Source organism: Penicillium chrysogenum, assembly GCF_028827035.1.
Source record: "Penicillium chrysogenum strain IBT 35668 chromosome Unknown utg000005l_segment0_segment0, whole genome shotgun sequence".
NCBI classification, from domain to species: Eukaryota; Fungi; Ascomycota; class Eurotiomycetes; order Eurotiales; family Aspergillaceae; genus Penicillium; species Penicillium chrysogenum.
Genome location: NW_026622753.1, coordinates 3,172,430 through 3,185,587, shown reverse-complemented (window position 1 = coordinate 3,185,587; position 13,158 = coordinate 3,172,430). Strand labels below are relative to the sequence as shown.

The 13,158-nt window shown below is 46.8% G+C and overlaps 5 protein-coding genes across 5 annotated transcripts; all 5 read right to left on the bottom strand.

Annotated features, from left to right (window-relative positions):
- Positions 1-644: 644 nt before the first annotated feature.
- Positions 645-1,734, bottom strand: N7489_009594 (fumarylacetoacetate hydrolase family protein; the record flags this gene model as incomplete). The annotated part of the gene is made up of 4 exons (XM_056715344.1): positions 645-846; positions 927-1,047; positions 1,128-1,473; positions 1,540-1,734. 4 exons carry the CDS (start codon positions 1,732-1,734, stop codon positions 645-647), a joined length of 864 nt encoding a protein of 287 aa, XP_056562966.1.
- Positions 1,735-2,204: 470 nt separating this feature from the next.
- N7489_009593 (VOC family protein) lies at positions 2,205-3,626 on the bottom strand (the record flags this gene model as incomplete). Its single annotated transcript, XM_056715343.1, has 6 exons — positions 2,205-2,393; positions 2,457-2,559; positions 2,619-2,863; positions 2,929-3,032; positions 3,092-3,140; positions 3,210-3,626. The coding sequence occupies 6 exons, from the start codon at positions 3,624-3,626 to the stop codon at positions 2,205-2,207; spliced, it is 1,107 nt and encodes a 368-aa protein (XP_056562965.1).
- A 316-nt stretch (positions 3,627-3,942) lies between these two features.
- N7489_009592 (fungal specific transcription factor domain-containing protein) lies at positions 3,943-5,799 on the bottom strand (the record flags this gene model as incomplete). The annotated part of the gene is made up of 1 exon (XM_056715342.1): positions 3,943-5,799. The coding sequence occupies one exon, from the start codon at positions 5,797-5,799 to the stop codon at positions 3,943-3,945; it is 1,857 nt and encodes a 618-aa protein (XP_056562964.1).
- A 2,973-nt stretch (positions 5,800-8,772) lies between these two features.
- Positions 8,773-10,938, bottom strand: N7489_009591 (uncharacterized protein; the record flags this gene model as incomplete). Its single annotated transcript, XM_056715341.1, has 5 exons — positions 8,773-9,631; positions 9,692-10,305; positions 10,399-10,547; positions 10,603-10,683; positions 10,734-10,938. The coding sequence occupies 5 exons, from the start codon at positions 10,936-10,938 to the stop codon at positions 8,773-8,775; spliced, it is 1,908 nt and encodes a 635-aa protein (XP_056562963.1).
- Positions 10,939-11,526: 588 nt separating this feature from the next.
- On the bottom strand, positions 11,527-12,830 carry N7489_009590 (uncharacterized protein; the record flags this gene model as incomplete). Its single annotated transcript, XM_056715340.1, has 2 exons — positions 11,527-12,109; positions 12,196-12,830. The coding sequence occupies 2 exons, from the start codon at positions 12,828-12,830 to the stop codon at positions 11,527-11,529; spliced, it is 1,218 nt and encodes a 405-aa protein (XP_056562962.1).
- Between the last annotated feature and the right edge of the window lie 328 nt (positions 12,831-13,158).

The window sequence follows — 13,158 nt, the reverse complement described above, 5'->3', positions numbered from 1 at the left end:
GCGGATTGCAAGCTTCTAAGGTTACCGGCTTAGGACATATTCTGCTGACCTTTTGGAAAAGTCAATTAGAACACTTAACAAAGTTAGAGTAAGGTCTGAAATCATCATAAAATGGGGGGTAATCATAAGTGAATCACTACAGATATTGACTCTAGCAGGTATCCAGTTGCTCCAATAAACACCTCGCAAACTCTCCGTAGTTGTATTTACTAAAATAAGACTTTTGAGCAATATTCTGATATCTACACTCCTTTTTAACAAAGGAAAGACCTTTATGCAAATAATTGACACTGATTATACAAATCCTGATACATGGAATTACTATACATCCAGGCCAAAGGGGGGGCAGGAGCTTTCGTCTCTTGCCTCAACCTACTTGATAGTCTCTTCTCAAAGTCAGTTTGCTATATTGATGTTGCTAATCTCTTATAAGAGTGCACTGACTTCGGGATTTTAGACTATACGAGTCCAAGCCTCTTTCGAATGACTTTCGTTCCAAGGAAGTCAATGGTTCTAACATAGTATGTATTAAGTCACAGGGTGCAAGGGCTTCCTAGCAATCCCACTACAATGAGTATTTCTATGAAGCAATAATACGTATGGATTGCTGTCAAATTCCAATAATACATTGTGTGTGTTGACGCTCACTCATAGTAAACCTTGTTGATCAAAGTCCCAACATTCTCAATTTCCACTCTCATATCATCACCATCATTCAAAACAACCTTTGGGTTCCGCATAACACCAATGCCAGGACCTGTTCCGGTCATGATAATAGTGCCTCTTTCCAGAGTAGTACCTTGGGATAGGAATGCTATCGTCTTTGCAATATCGAAAATCATTTCCCTTCAAGCGAGCATGGTTAGTTACTTTGCAAGCATGGAGAGGCGCACTAATTGGCTATTTGAATATTGGATATAGCTCACCGGGTATTTGAATCCTGTACCACCGTGCCATTGTGAATTGCTTTAATCCGAAGATTATGCGGATTTCCAACGACAGAGGGAGATACAAAAACTGGGCCTATCGGGCAGGATCCGTCAAGACCTATGTCATCGTATCGAAAGTCAGATCGAGGCTCAGAACTTGTTGATCGGCTGGGAACAGAGGTGTCTGCTATTTCCTACCTTTTGAGAAGCACCATTGGCTATTCTTAAACTGCTGCGTCCGAGCACTGACATCGTTACTGCAGGTGTATCCCAAAACATAATCCATTGCCTCCGATTCGGGGATGTCTCGGCCTGACTTGGACAAAACGATGGAAAGCTCTGCCTCGTAGTCACTGGAACCGTCCTGTGCGATCTTCGGCACGTTGATCTTGGCCGGGTAGGGTCCGTTGAGTGCCGTACGGGGTTTGATGAAGAGGACCGGCACATCTGGGATTGGCATATTTGCTTCTGTAGCATGGTCGCGGTAGTTGAGTCCCATGCACCGGATGATGGGCACTTCCTCGATTCCGATGGGGGCCAAAAGCTATTTTCAGGAGCAATCATTAGTTGTAATAACAGGAAGCGTACGTCAAAGAGCCAGGACACATACTCGTCCAACGTGCATAACGGTCTCGGTTACAACGCCATCGAAGATTGATCCCTTGACCAGGTTAACTGCAACTCTTTCGCCGTTCAATACAGTGAGTCCAATGTCCGGATACTTCCTCGTATCAACTTCGCCAAGATGTATCTGTCCATCTTCCTCGCTTATGAACCTGATAAGATTTGTCCAGTTGAGAGACATTGCGAAAGTGTTTGGTTCCGGGACAAGATGAGGAACGGAAATCAGACTGGATAGTATAGTGAAAGAGGGGGATTATAAGAGCAAAGCGTGCCTTTTTGTACTTTGAGATAGAGTCAGAAGATAGACTGATATAAGATATCTATAAGGCGCTGTGGGATAACTTCGGTCTATTTTCTCGGGAGAATTTTCCACAAACAGAATGAGATCTTGAATGCATTCTATCAATATTGACAGAGATAATAACAGATTATGATCAACTCACATGATAAACTAGACTGAAGCTCACACGGGCGATCTTCGGGGTGTTTCTCGGCCCAATTTCGCGCCTCAGCCCAAGCTTTCTGCATTGTTTAGGCTTACTGGAGCATCCAACTCAAGCCGATTCCACTTTCCTTTTATGTAACATACTCAGGCCTTCATTACATCCCTAGAATCTTACATCATAACGGAGTGCTTACGGACCCTGTCCCTTAGAGCAGCTTCTTTGATATTGAAAGTGACACACGAACTAAAGTAGGCCAGAAGCCCGTTCCTTGTCCAGCCTGAGTAGCGAAAGTAGCAAACTGGACGTTCGTATTACCGCGCTCATCACTACGATAGATTCCAAAAAGGAAACACATATCCCAAGTTACTGCAGGAAGGTGGGGGAAGATCCGGGCCTACCATCGGATTAGTATTCATAAGGCAGTACGGCATGTCATTATCAGAGACCTACCCCATACATGCAAATTGCCAGGCGAGGCAAGGGATCGATTGATGGGATACTCATCATTAACCAAATCACCATCAACATAATGTTCGATGATGAAGCGAGAGGGATCGAACCTTCAATTTCATAGTGTTAACAGTTTACTTCCAAACGAATGCTGTAGAACAAAACATACCAGTAATCAAAGATCTGACTTCCCATGATGTGACGTCCTACACCCCAGCAGTTCTCATACCCCTTGCTGCGCAGCCAGTCATGACCCAACACTTGAGTGTCGAAATCATGTGTTTCAAACGACGAGTGATGTACGTGCGGCTTGGGACCTTCAAAGAAGAAAAAGCAATGGTGATCGACCAATTCAGAACCACGATCTAAATGAAGGAATGTAGTTATGTCTTTTCCGGTAGAGTCTTGGACGATCTTTGATGTATAAGAAAGACCACTTGTTAGTACGCATAGAGGCTGAGGATAAGGGGAGCACATACATCACTCGGCTTGAAGTTGAATCGGGTGGTATAGAAGTCAAAGGCTTTGGCGAAGTCGGTGACACACATTCCAAAATGACCTATCTTGTGCACTGGGGCAGGGCCTTTTATTCGAATGTATTAGGACGAGGAATAAGTTTGTAGAGTTGCTTCATCCACTTACCCTTTTCGAGTCGCTGCGCCTTATTACCTGGTCTGTGTTTCACCGTCGGCTGAGGAATAGTCAGAACAATATTTAACAGGAAAGGCAATAAACATGTATGAATAACTGCATAACTCACGAAATTGAAATCGAGTTGCGGGAGAGCCTTTTCATCGGCCCAGTGTGTTTGTCCGTAAACAAGGTGGAAAGGGAAATCATCGATGGGGTCGTGGAAAGTGACACAGCGACCACCGCCAGGCGCATCGCTCAATTCGTATATCTCTGTAGCTCCAGGTAGCTCTTGCGCGGCCACAAGATCAGCTTCAGATTCCACGACGAAAGCTGCGCCCCCGAACACGTCTTCTTCACCATGTCGCGCGCAGTACACAAATGGCTGGGAACTAGTGCCGCGATAATAGATATCCTTGCCCGCACGTTTGACTTCCTGGAAGCCAAAGTCTAGTAGGAATTCATGGGCTTTGTTGAGGTCTTTGTAGGTGTAAAAGACATGGGCGATGCGAACAAGGTTGATCCGAGGTGTGATGTTCACGGTCATACTGGTAGTTTTGGAATATTTTCAACAATGGAAGGGTTCTTCAAATGTACTGTACGATTAGCTCTAAAGAAATGTGTAAGGCTTGTTAAATAAGCCCTTTGGTCAATTGTATAGACGCTCTTACAGTGGAAATGGGGTGAATTCGTGCGAAATTACCCCGTGTGGCCTTTCTTCGGTCGGTTTCTTGAAAAGGAAAGCCAAAGACAAGAACTCCTTTTTTGTAATTACAAATGCGTGAGCTCTAGTGCACCCTTTTACTGGAATGTTGAAGAGAAAACACTATCAACAATAGAATTCGAACCGGAAGACACTGAGGTCAGTATGTGATCCACTCAGCAAGCAAATCCTGTATGCCACCAGAAAGATCAAAGTCGCGCAAATCCAGGATCTGATCATCATGGACGTCACCCAAATTTAGGACCGTTGGATCAAAATAATCAGAGCCAGTAGGCATCATACACGTCCCACTACTATGGCCCCTATCGGACTGTGGAGGAAGCATCATGTCCACCATCGCCATACTATCTACCGCAGCTGGGTGCTGTCTAACATAGCTCTGGCTGTCGCCAACGGGCAATGCTGAGGCTTCGAGAGGAATGGGTGTTTCCGGTATATATTCAGGAAGGTTGTTTCTGACACTTCTCCCGGTTGGAAGATGGGGGAGATAATCCTGCTCCGTGGTACGTGACACGGTCTGGTGCGTTCGTTTCCTCTTCGTATGGCGTTCAATGTGGCTCGTCTGGTGGGCTGACGAAGCTTGGCTCTCATGACTATTCATCTTTCTTTTCCTGGCTTCTAATTGCTCCTCGAGCGACTCCAGATTCCGCTGCATAGCGGTTTGGGTGCCCCAGAACTCAACGCACCGCCTGTAGGTCATGTACACAACGTCAAACCGCGATTTAATCAAGCTTCGATTTGCAGGCTCTCGAGTAAAGTGTTTTCGGACTAGCTGCACCGCCGAGACAAGCCAGAAGGTGCTGGAAAGGAACGGAGAGATGTGCTGAATATGATCTTCGCAGCTTTGACTCACAATTCTTAAGATGCGATCGGCTGCTTCATAATATTGTCGTTGTGCAGTACATTCAGTCTCATGTGAGCTGGATATAACCCCACCGGCCACAACCCCATCCCCGGGCGGGTAGAAATGGTTGGTCTCGGCTTGACGGGTTTGAGGTCTGAATGCGTCATGTCTGTGGATCATCAACCAAACCAGCTGTGTCATGACGAATATGTTGTATAAAGAGCAATGCTGCTGTCGTTGAGACTCCAGCCGCCCTTGTACCGGCGCGCCGAAGGCCAGATACTGATCGTGATAACGCAAATGGCTTGGTAGAGCCATATTAAAGCAACGTACTGCGTTCCCCAGTTTCTCCAATTTCCAGCAACGCTCCTCATCCAATCCCGGGGTAGGGTGACCGGGCTGGTAGTGGCCCGCATTGTCCATAGCAGATAGCCGTCGGGGGTCAGAAATGCTGTGGGCTATTTTCATGAAAGAGTTTATTACCAGAAACCATGCTTTGGGGGACTGATTGCCACTATCCTGGAGCGCCTTCCAAGATTGGTTTGGGTCAGCATCCATGAAGCAGCTTGAACTGGGGCGGCCCAAGAACCAATTGGCGTTATCAACAGGCAGTAGGATCTCCATGTGTCCCCAGTCAATGGCGGTTGGTGCCTGACGAATAGTACTGGCGAAAACATCCATTTCCCAGACTGCCCAAAAGGCACGGCGCTTTTCTTCGTCCGCTTGCCACTGGTGGATATTGTCGGGTTTTGCAACCCCTCTAGAATCAAGATTGTGCAAGTTCATCTCGTATGCCAAACGAACACACAGCCCCAGAGACCTCCATGCCTTTCCGCGAACCCCTCGAGTGAGTTGGCAATGCGTTGCAATAATGAGGGCTTGGAGAATGCAAAGAGATGGCGTCTCATCATCACATGCCACAAGAGCCTTGTTCACGTAATTGAAGGCAAGGCCAACGAAATATTCAGGTTGTTGTTGACTTTTGCCCGCAGTACGATGTTCACCGAGAGATGAAATATTTGTCCCGGAGCCGATGAAACGTGAGGAATACGCAGCTATGGCAGCAAGCAGGGCACTCAGTTGACACAGAGAAGAAATATTTGAAAGCTTTTCTGCAAATGAAGGTTCATGAAAGATATTGATGGCGACCATGTTTTCAAAAAAAGCTCGAATCCTGTCGGTTATACCCAGCTTGCTTTAGACTTGGCTCTGATTGAACTTCGGGGTCATAGAGGTACTTACATTTGATTCATCGCAGACTGTGACACACCTAGTTCTGCGCAAGCTTGACGGCGAACCCCGCCTTTTTCCCCATCATTAGAGCACGCGCTCCGGTTTCGATCGGGGTTGGGAATTGTCGATTCATGAGATGGGTGGAGTATGTAAGAAAGATCGTGCATATTTAGATGCGAAGTTTGAGTTTTACCACCTTCATCTGTCTTCGTTCTATGCACTGTCTCCGCATAATCAGTGGGGACCAGCCCTTCTGTCTCAGATTCATCGTTGAGGACGTCGAGATCATTATTGTCCGAACATAGGTTAGGGTTGTATGAGTTCGACTGAAGGTGAAGGTGGCGGCTTTGGGCTGTGTCTTCTGAACGGCGACATTTTCTCCGCTTTTGGAGAGAGCCTGGGATTCTGTCAGCGCAGTTCCAATTGCCTTTTTGCCTGTGGCCAGATGCGGTTATTCCTTACCAATTTTAGGCCCCGGCTTCATCGGCACAAGCGGATAATTGCATGTTTGGCCTGTTTGTATACAGACCTCACATTGGGGTACCGACCGATCACTAACCAGACGTTACTTCATGAGCTTTGGAGTAGATGGAAATTCCTTTATCGAATCCTTGGCATACCATTTCACCTTGCGTCTAGCGATTAATATGTCTGGTTAGAAAGGTATTATTCTTATCCTATTTTGAGGAATGAGAGGCACTTGCTTGCGACATGAATGACAAGCCAAGTTTGATCTTGGCATCCTTGAATGAGAGTCTGTAGGCTCTCTATGTATTGACCTGGATCATCGGGTTAACATTTGAAATTCCAAACAGACCATCTCTCCACGGATATATTCTGAAGTTCCTTCCAGATGTACGTGGTTGGGCAGGTCACAGTCCCTGCGAGGGAGTCTTACCTAGGGTAGCTAGGTACCTAGGTAGGTAGCTTGCTAAGTTAAGGTGAAGTCAGGAAAACAGCGCGAAGATAGACCGAACCCCACACTTTATGTGGATCTCCAAATAGTTGTATAATCCAATCACATGAGGAAGATCGGCAGTTGTAGTATGAGGAAGAACACCATAACGATTCGACATGGACAGCGGTACACGCTTCCGGATAAGAAGATAGATTCACATATCTTTAAGAAATTCTATGGTTCTAGTTCACGATAGTTTATTGATTATGTAGTAATCTGCCCAATTAAGCAGCATTGGACAGCTTAAAAAAAGGAAAAAGAAAGAAACGACGGCTGCATGACGAATGCCCGCGAACGGAATTGATTATCGGAACACACTTGATCTCGTTCCCTTGGGGAACAGAAATTCTCATGCCGTTCGTTCGAGTCAATCGCCTTAACCACTCGGCCAAACCGCCATATTTAATATGTTATGGAAAGCTATGCTCTATTACTTTACCAAACAAGCCCTCGACTACGAAGCCTGTAGTTAATCGTGCCAAGCCCACCAACACACTACCCGCAGTTGGTGGGCCTCAGTATTTCTAACAGACATGTGTCGAACGTACATGCGCAGAGTGTTTTGTTGGATTTAGCACCTTTGTATTTCGTACCGAGGAGCCAGACTAGCCGGTTATCGAGGACGGGGCAGGTCCATCAAGTCATCTTGGTCCGAGATCTCTGAATCTCGAATAGCGCTCGAGGCGACATACTCCGGTTCCTTTGAAATTCCAAACTCGACGATTGTATTAGGCGAATCTTTATGTAGACTAGGGTAGAATACGTTTATACAATTAGTAAATATATCCATGGGTATGACTACTATCTTAAATTAAAAACCTTCATACTCTTGCGTAGTAATAAGCTTGCCCTGGAAGCCTTTGATCTCCGGTAAAATTGCCTCGAATGCTAAATCCATGAAGTTGTTTTGTCCTCTAAGAGCCTTAACTATGCTCTTATAAGTCGCATGGTCGAAATCAATTTGAAGCCGTCGATCTGATAGTATAAAATCAAGGAGTTGATTCATAACCGTCTTTAGGTCAGGGAAAACAACATATTTAAAAAACTTATCAATAGCTATACGGGCATTATACTAAACCTGAAAGACGGGTAGGTGAGAGTGTGAGTAGTGTGAGAAGTGAGAAGTGAGAAGTGAGAAGTGAGAAGTGAGAAGTGAGAAGTGAGAAGTGTGAGAGAGAGAGAGAGTGTGTGTGTGTGTGAGTGAGAGAGTGAGAGTGGGAGAGCTGAATCAATGTAGCCATAAAGCTTACCAATCATGGATGTCTATATACCTAGGTAGGTAGGTACCTAGTTCCATGGGACAAAGGAAATAAAGGAAACAACACGGTATAAAGCCTGGAAAGATCTAGTAAGAGCAATGTAAAGGAATCTGTTATAAACTGCAGCAAGCGCTAGCATGAATGCCTCAATATAGTTAATAAGGAGCTACACACACCTAGGTACCAACCACTAGAAGAGCAAAAATAAGGCCTGTTATAGAGGCCTATAGAGGTAAACAAGTGCTCACTGCTTCAAAAAACAGGCATCATATGTAATGATCTAACACTTCTTTGTGTGAGAGAAGATAGGATTGTCATGTATAGCCTAACTCATCTTAATATTTGACATTTGAAAGAAGTCCCTACCTCCATATATGTATTCTGAAGGCCCTTTAAGATTATCACGTCCCCGATCCTAGAGGGAGTCGTAGCTAGGGTAAAGTCAGGGAAACACCCCGAAGATGGACCTCAACCATAGGATGAAGATCAAATGCAGTAATTACACACTGATACAGACCTACTCTGCCTTGGATTTGTGGTTTATTGAATATTGCACACTTTAAGCGATACAACCACCCTATGTACAAATGGGAGATCCAAGGGCAACGCGAATACCCTTTAGATATTCCCCCTGAGAGTCCCATACATGTGTATATTCCATATTACTACAGACTTTCAAAATCCCAGAATGGATCTCATAACCGTAAGAAGCTTTCCTTCGCAGGCCTCACAGTCCTGCAAAGCTTCCGATGCTCTCCATGCAACGAATCGATCCGGTCGCACCAACACAGCCCCTGATTCTTCCACACCTCGAACACTTCCCCACTCAAAATACACGTCCTCCCAGTCTTGCCTGAATCCAATCGAACACGCCCGGATTGGGACACTGAGTTTCTCGGCAACAGCCACCGCTGCTTCCTTCCAGACTCCACCCCCAATTCCAGTGAAAACCGTAAATACGCCATGGCCAGCAATATCGATCGTTGAGATAGCCTCCCCCGGAGTCGCCTTGTTGAGCCAAACATGCGGCAAACGTGAGCCCGGATATGTACTCGGTCCGTGATACAGTACTTTATCCTCACCTGCCCGTCCAACCTGGTCATATGGATGCGGTTCGTCGGCCATATAGATTCCTTGGCCCTGGTAGTGCTGGTTCATTTCGATTCCCAGTCCGTGGAACTCATGAGAGGTATGTTTGATTGCGGCGTGCAAGGCACGGCGGCGATTTGATCCTTGTGGGGTTGCACTTCTCAACTCCTCCAATATCTGCTTCCGTTCAGACAGATCAGTTGGCAGCATGCCAAGCGCTTCCCACACATGGAAGTGGTCGCGGTATGCCTGGTTTGCTCGGGTGATGATCGAATGACCAACAGGCTGTCTCTCGCTGGAATAGGTGGATAGAAGTGACGGGGATGCAAGGCCCTTGTGGACATACGCAAGCTTCCAGGCCAGGTTGAAGGCGTCTTGGATGCACGTGTTGGAGCCCAGGCCGTTTAATGGGGGGTGACGGTGGACGGCGTCGCCGAGACAGAAGCTGCAAAATCGGGATTTATGTTTAGCAAGGATTACTCGAATTAACCGGTGGATCACTCACATATTCCCTTCAGAGTAATTCTCTGCAACAATCTCGTTGATATACCAGGTTGAGATATCCAGAATCTCAGCGGGTGTGTCATCGCCAATAAACTCTTGCACCCGCTTTTGATACTCCTCTGTAGAGGGCTGGCCTTGAGAACGGTTATAGCTGCGATCTGGGAATAAGATGAACATCCATTCACTCCAAGGCTTTACCATGCGAACGATTCCCATCCAGCCAAAGTTAGGGTGCTCGCGATCTGGCTGCATCACCCAGTGCAGATTACCCGTTCGATTCTTGACGAGATGAGAGAGATCGGTCCTGACAAGCACGTTGATTGCCATACCCTGCCCTGGCAGGACTGCGAGAGGCAAATTAAGTTGCTTCACCACTTGGCTGCGGGCACCATCGGCCCCTAACAGATACTTGGTGCGGATATAGTATTCGTTCTTTGAGATCTCATCACGGATGGTTGCTGTGATCAACCCAGTCTTCTCCTCGTTAAAAGAAATAAGCGTCGTATCGAAGCGACACTTGAAGCCCTTCAAAGCCGCATGGCGAACTAAAACCGGTTCCATAACTGTCTGTGGCAGGTCGAATGGTTCACATGGACTCGCCAGTTCGTAGTCACCCTACAGAACTCCGTTACTGGATTTATTCCACGATCTACCCGGGCCGATCTCCTGGTTGTGTGAAACCAAGTGGGAAGAGAAATTGGATCCTACCTTCCGTCTCGGATCATTACCCCAAGAATGAATTCTCGCGTACTCTTCTCCCGCCATACTGTGGCACCATCTGGTGTGTTGCATATGGTCTTCGCCCGTAGACCCCAATTTCTGGAGCTCTTCGTATAGACCAATGTCTCGTAGACACTCTGAATAGGTATTTTAGTATTCTAGCCGCAACTGCAAGACCTACCCGTGACGTACCAAGTGCTGCCATATTGGTAATGTGTGCGCGAGGGGTATTTGCTGTCCCTGCCGCGCTGCTGATCATAATGCCCTTGAGCCCTTCGAGCTTTAGCGTCAAGGCCCGGAGTTTCTTCGTCCCAGATGCTTACCATGAGAGCCGAGAAAACAAGCTAAGGCTGCACCTGCAGGCCCTGCGCCAACAATGAGGAATTCTGTATCAAGTCCATGATCCTCGACTTTATCTGAATTTGTGGCTTGAGCAGTGCTAGACATTTTGTCTGCTGTACATACTGAGACTCCGTTCGGTCTTTTCTCGCCGACCGTGTTTTGGGTGTTTGGAAGTATGGAAGCCATTGGCTGTAACCTTCGAAGATCTGTGGGGTTGTAGCGATATGGTGTCTCTGAATGGTTTGGGTAATTTGATCCTCGAGCTGATATGTAGAAGATATAGATGCTTGTTATAAATGCAAAGCTGGTGGCGTTGTATGTTGAATATGCCAAGAAGCGTCCTTTTGCATTGGAGCCCAGTTGACAATTAGGCCGAAGATCGTCCGAAATTCTGTGCTTTCGGGCTATATCCGTGTGGTTCTCTTCTAGATGTCCGTGAGCATCGGACCTACTGCATTGTTCTACCGAGAGCTTCATCTAGTGGACTACAGGTTATTACTGAGGTCAATATTCCGAATTGCGCTCAATTCATAGACTGAACTACCAACTTAACAATACAAGAGAAAAGCAGTAAAACAGTCTGTTGAAATTTAAGGAAAGTAGCTTGCACCTGCATATTACGTGCAGATAAAAGAGTACCAAAGATCAGATATCGAAAGATCAGGGTGAGACGGGCAAAGGTTTCCCTTAAATACCAGGGAACTCAGGGACAATGTACATGTTGCAATGTGCACTCCCCACAAGCAAATCCTTGTCAAGCCCAAAACAACTCACCTAATCAAGCTCAGACTCTTCATGAGGGGGATGAGTCAAATCAGGCTCGGCATAGTGAGCGTACAGGTGAGCCATCAACTCGTCAGGATCATCATCGTGCAGGGTACGCATGAAACAATGAGTGTTGCGAACTACATCAGAGACGTTGGCGTAGATAAGGGCAACTGCACAATCGAGCATGCGGTTGTACCACAGGTGCAAATTGTGACCTGGAGGCAGTGGCTCAAGTTCTGCAGTCACAACAGGCCACACCGAGTGCTGGCGGAAGAGCAGATACATGCCGGCCAACCAGGGCTCCCAGTTCTCATAGCCGATGAGAGCGGGGACTTGGAAGGGGACGAAGTGCTTGTCATGGGAATTGTTCATGAAGAACTTGACATGCTTCACAGTCTTGGCTAGCTCTATGTTTTCGGTTCTGGCACGCTCAATTATGTTTTCGTCGTCATCACTGTCTTGCAAGCCGTGGAAGACGAAGTGATCCAGGTCGGTAGCGGAGAATGTGGTCGAGAGGGGGTTGCTTGGTCGCTGGACCCTTGGATTGGCCTCTGGGATGTCCTCCATCTTGACCTTGGGGGAGACGACTCTGTATCCGTGTTAGAGGGGAGAAAGATCCATTCCCAACGTCCGTTTTGAGAAGAAAAGGTGGGACCAGGATTGGGACAAGGACACAGAGTAGTGTCGTCCTTCGTGCAGGGAAATTGGTTCGGGGAAAGACAGAGGTCGTTTGCAAACTCACTCTTTGTGTTCGTGGTATTTCCGTTGCTCGTACCATTGGCAGGTGTCTCTGTAGTCTTGGTGTTAGAGGAAAGATAATACCAGTCCCAGCGCCCATTTCGGGAAACAAAGATAGGGTAGCCAGTGGGATCAGCGGTGGGAGCGTGACATAAGGTAAGATCGTCCACGGTATATGGAAATGGGGCTGGAATTGGGCCTGGGACAGGAGTGCCAAGGTTGTACTGACTCTCGTTCTCGTCATTGATGATGGAAGAGGGAGCGGGAGAAGACGTCTCAGCTTTGATCTCTGCGCCCAGGTCATAAAGGTTAGAGACTGTCTCTTGCATAGCGCCATCGAGGAAATCCCGTTGAAAGTCTGTAAGTTGATTCCAATACTCACTTGGGGGATGGGCTCCGGAAGAGGGTTCCAACTTGGGAATTCCTGATCGGGAGCTGCTGTTAGCTCTGTCTCGGATGGCCGATGGTGTACCTTTTTGCTTCTTTCGGATGGGCGATGATGATGGATCAGGGGACAGAGTATGGGACATACCCTTCTTGCCGCCTTTACGGGTGGAAGATTTGGGAGGCATGGTGGTGAGTGAGAAGCTGATGAAACTGTGAGAAGCTGATGAAACTGTGAGATGGCAGGGAAGACCAAATTTAGGGGAGAGGGAGAAGGGCTGCGTTTGAGAATTCGTTTGCTGTAGAAAACGCTTGGAGGCAGGGACCTTTTTATATCTGTTGAAGCAGATTCTATAAGATACTCTAAGAGTAGCACATATTACACAAACCACATAAGAAAGGCCTTTACATTTATGATTCATTGTTCATGTACAGAAGTTAGACACAGCATAGAAACAGTGAGAAACATTTATGAAACAAACATCCTGAAACAACTCATCTGAGACACCGACAGAA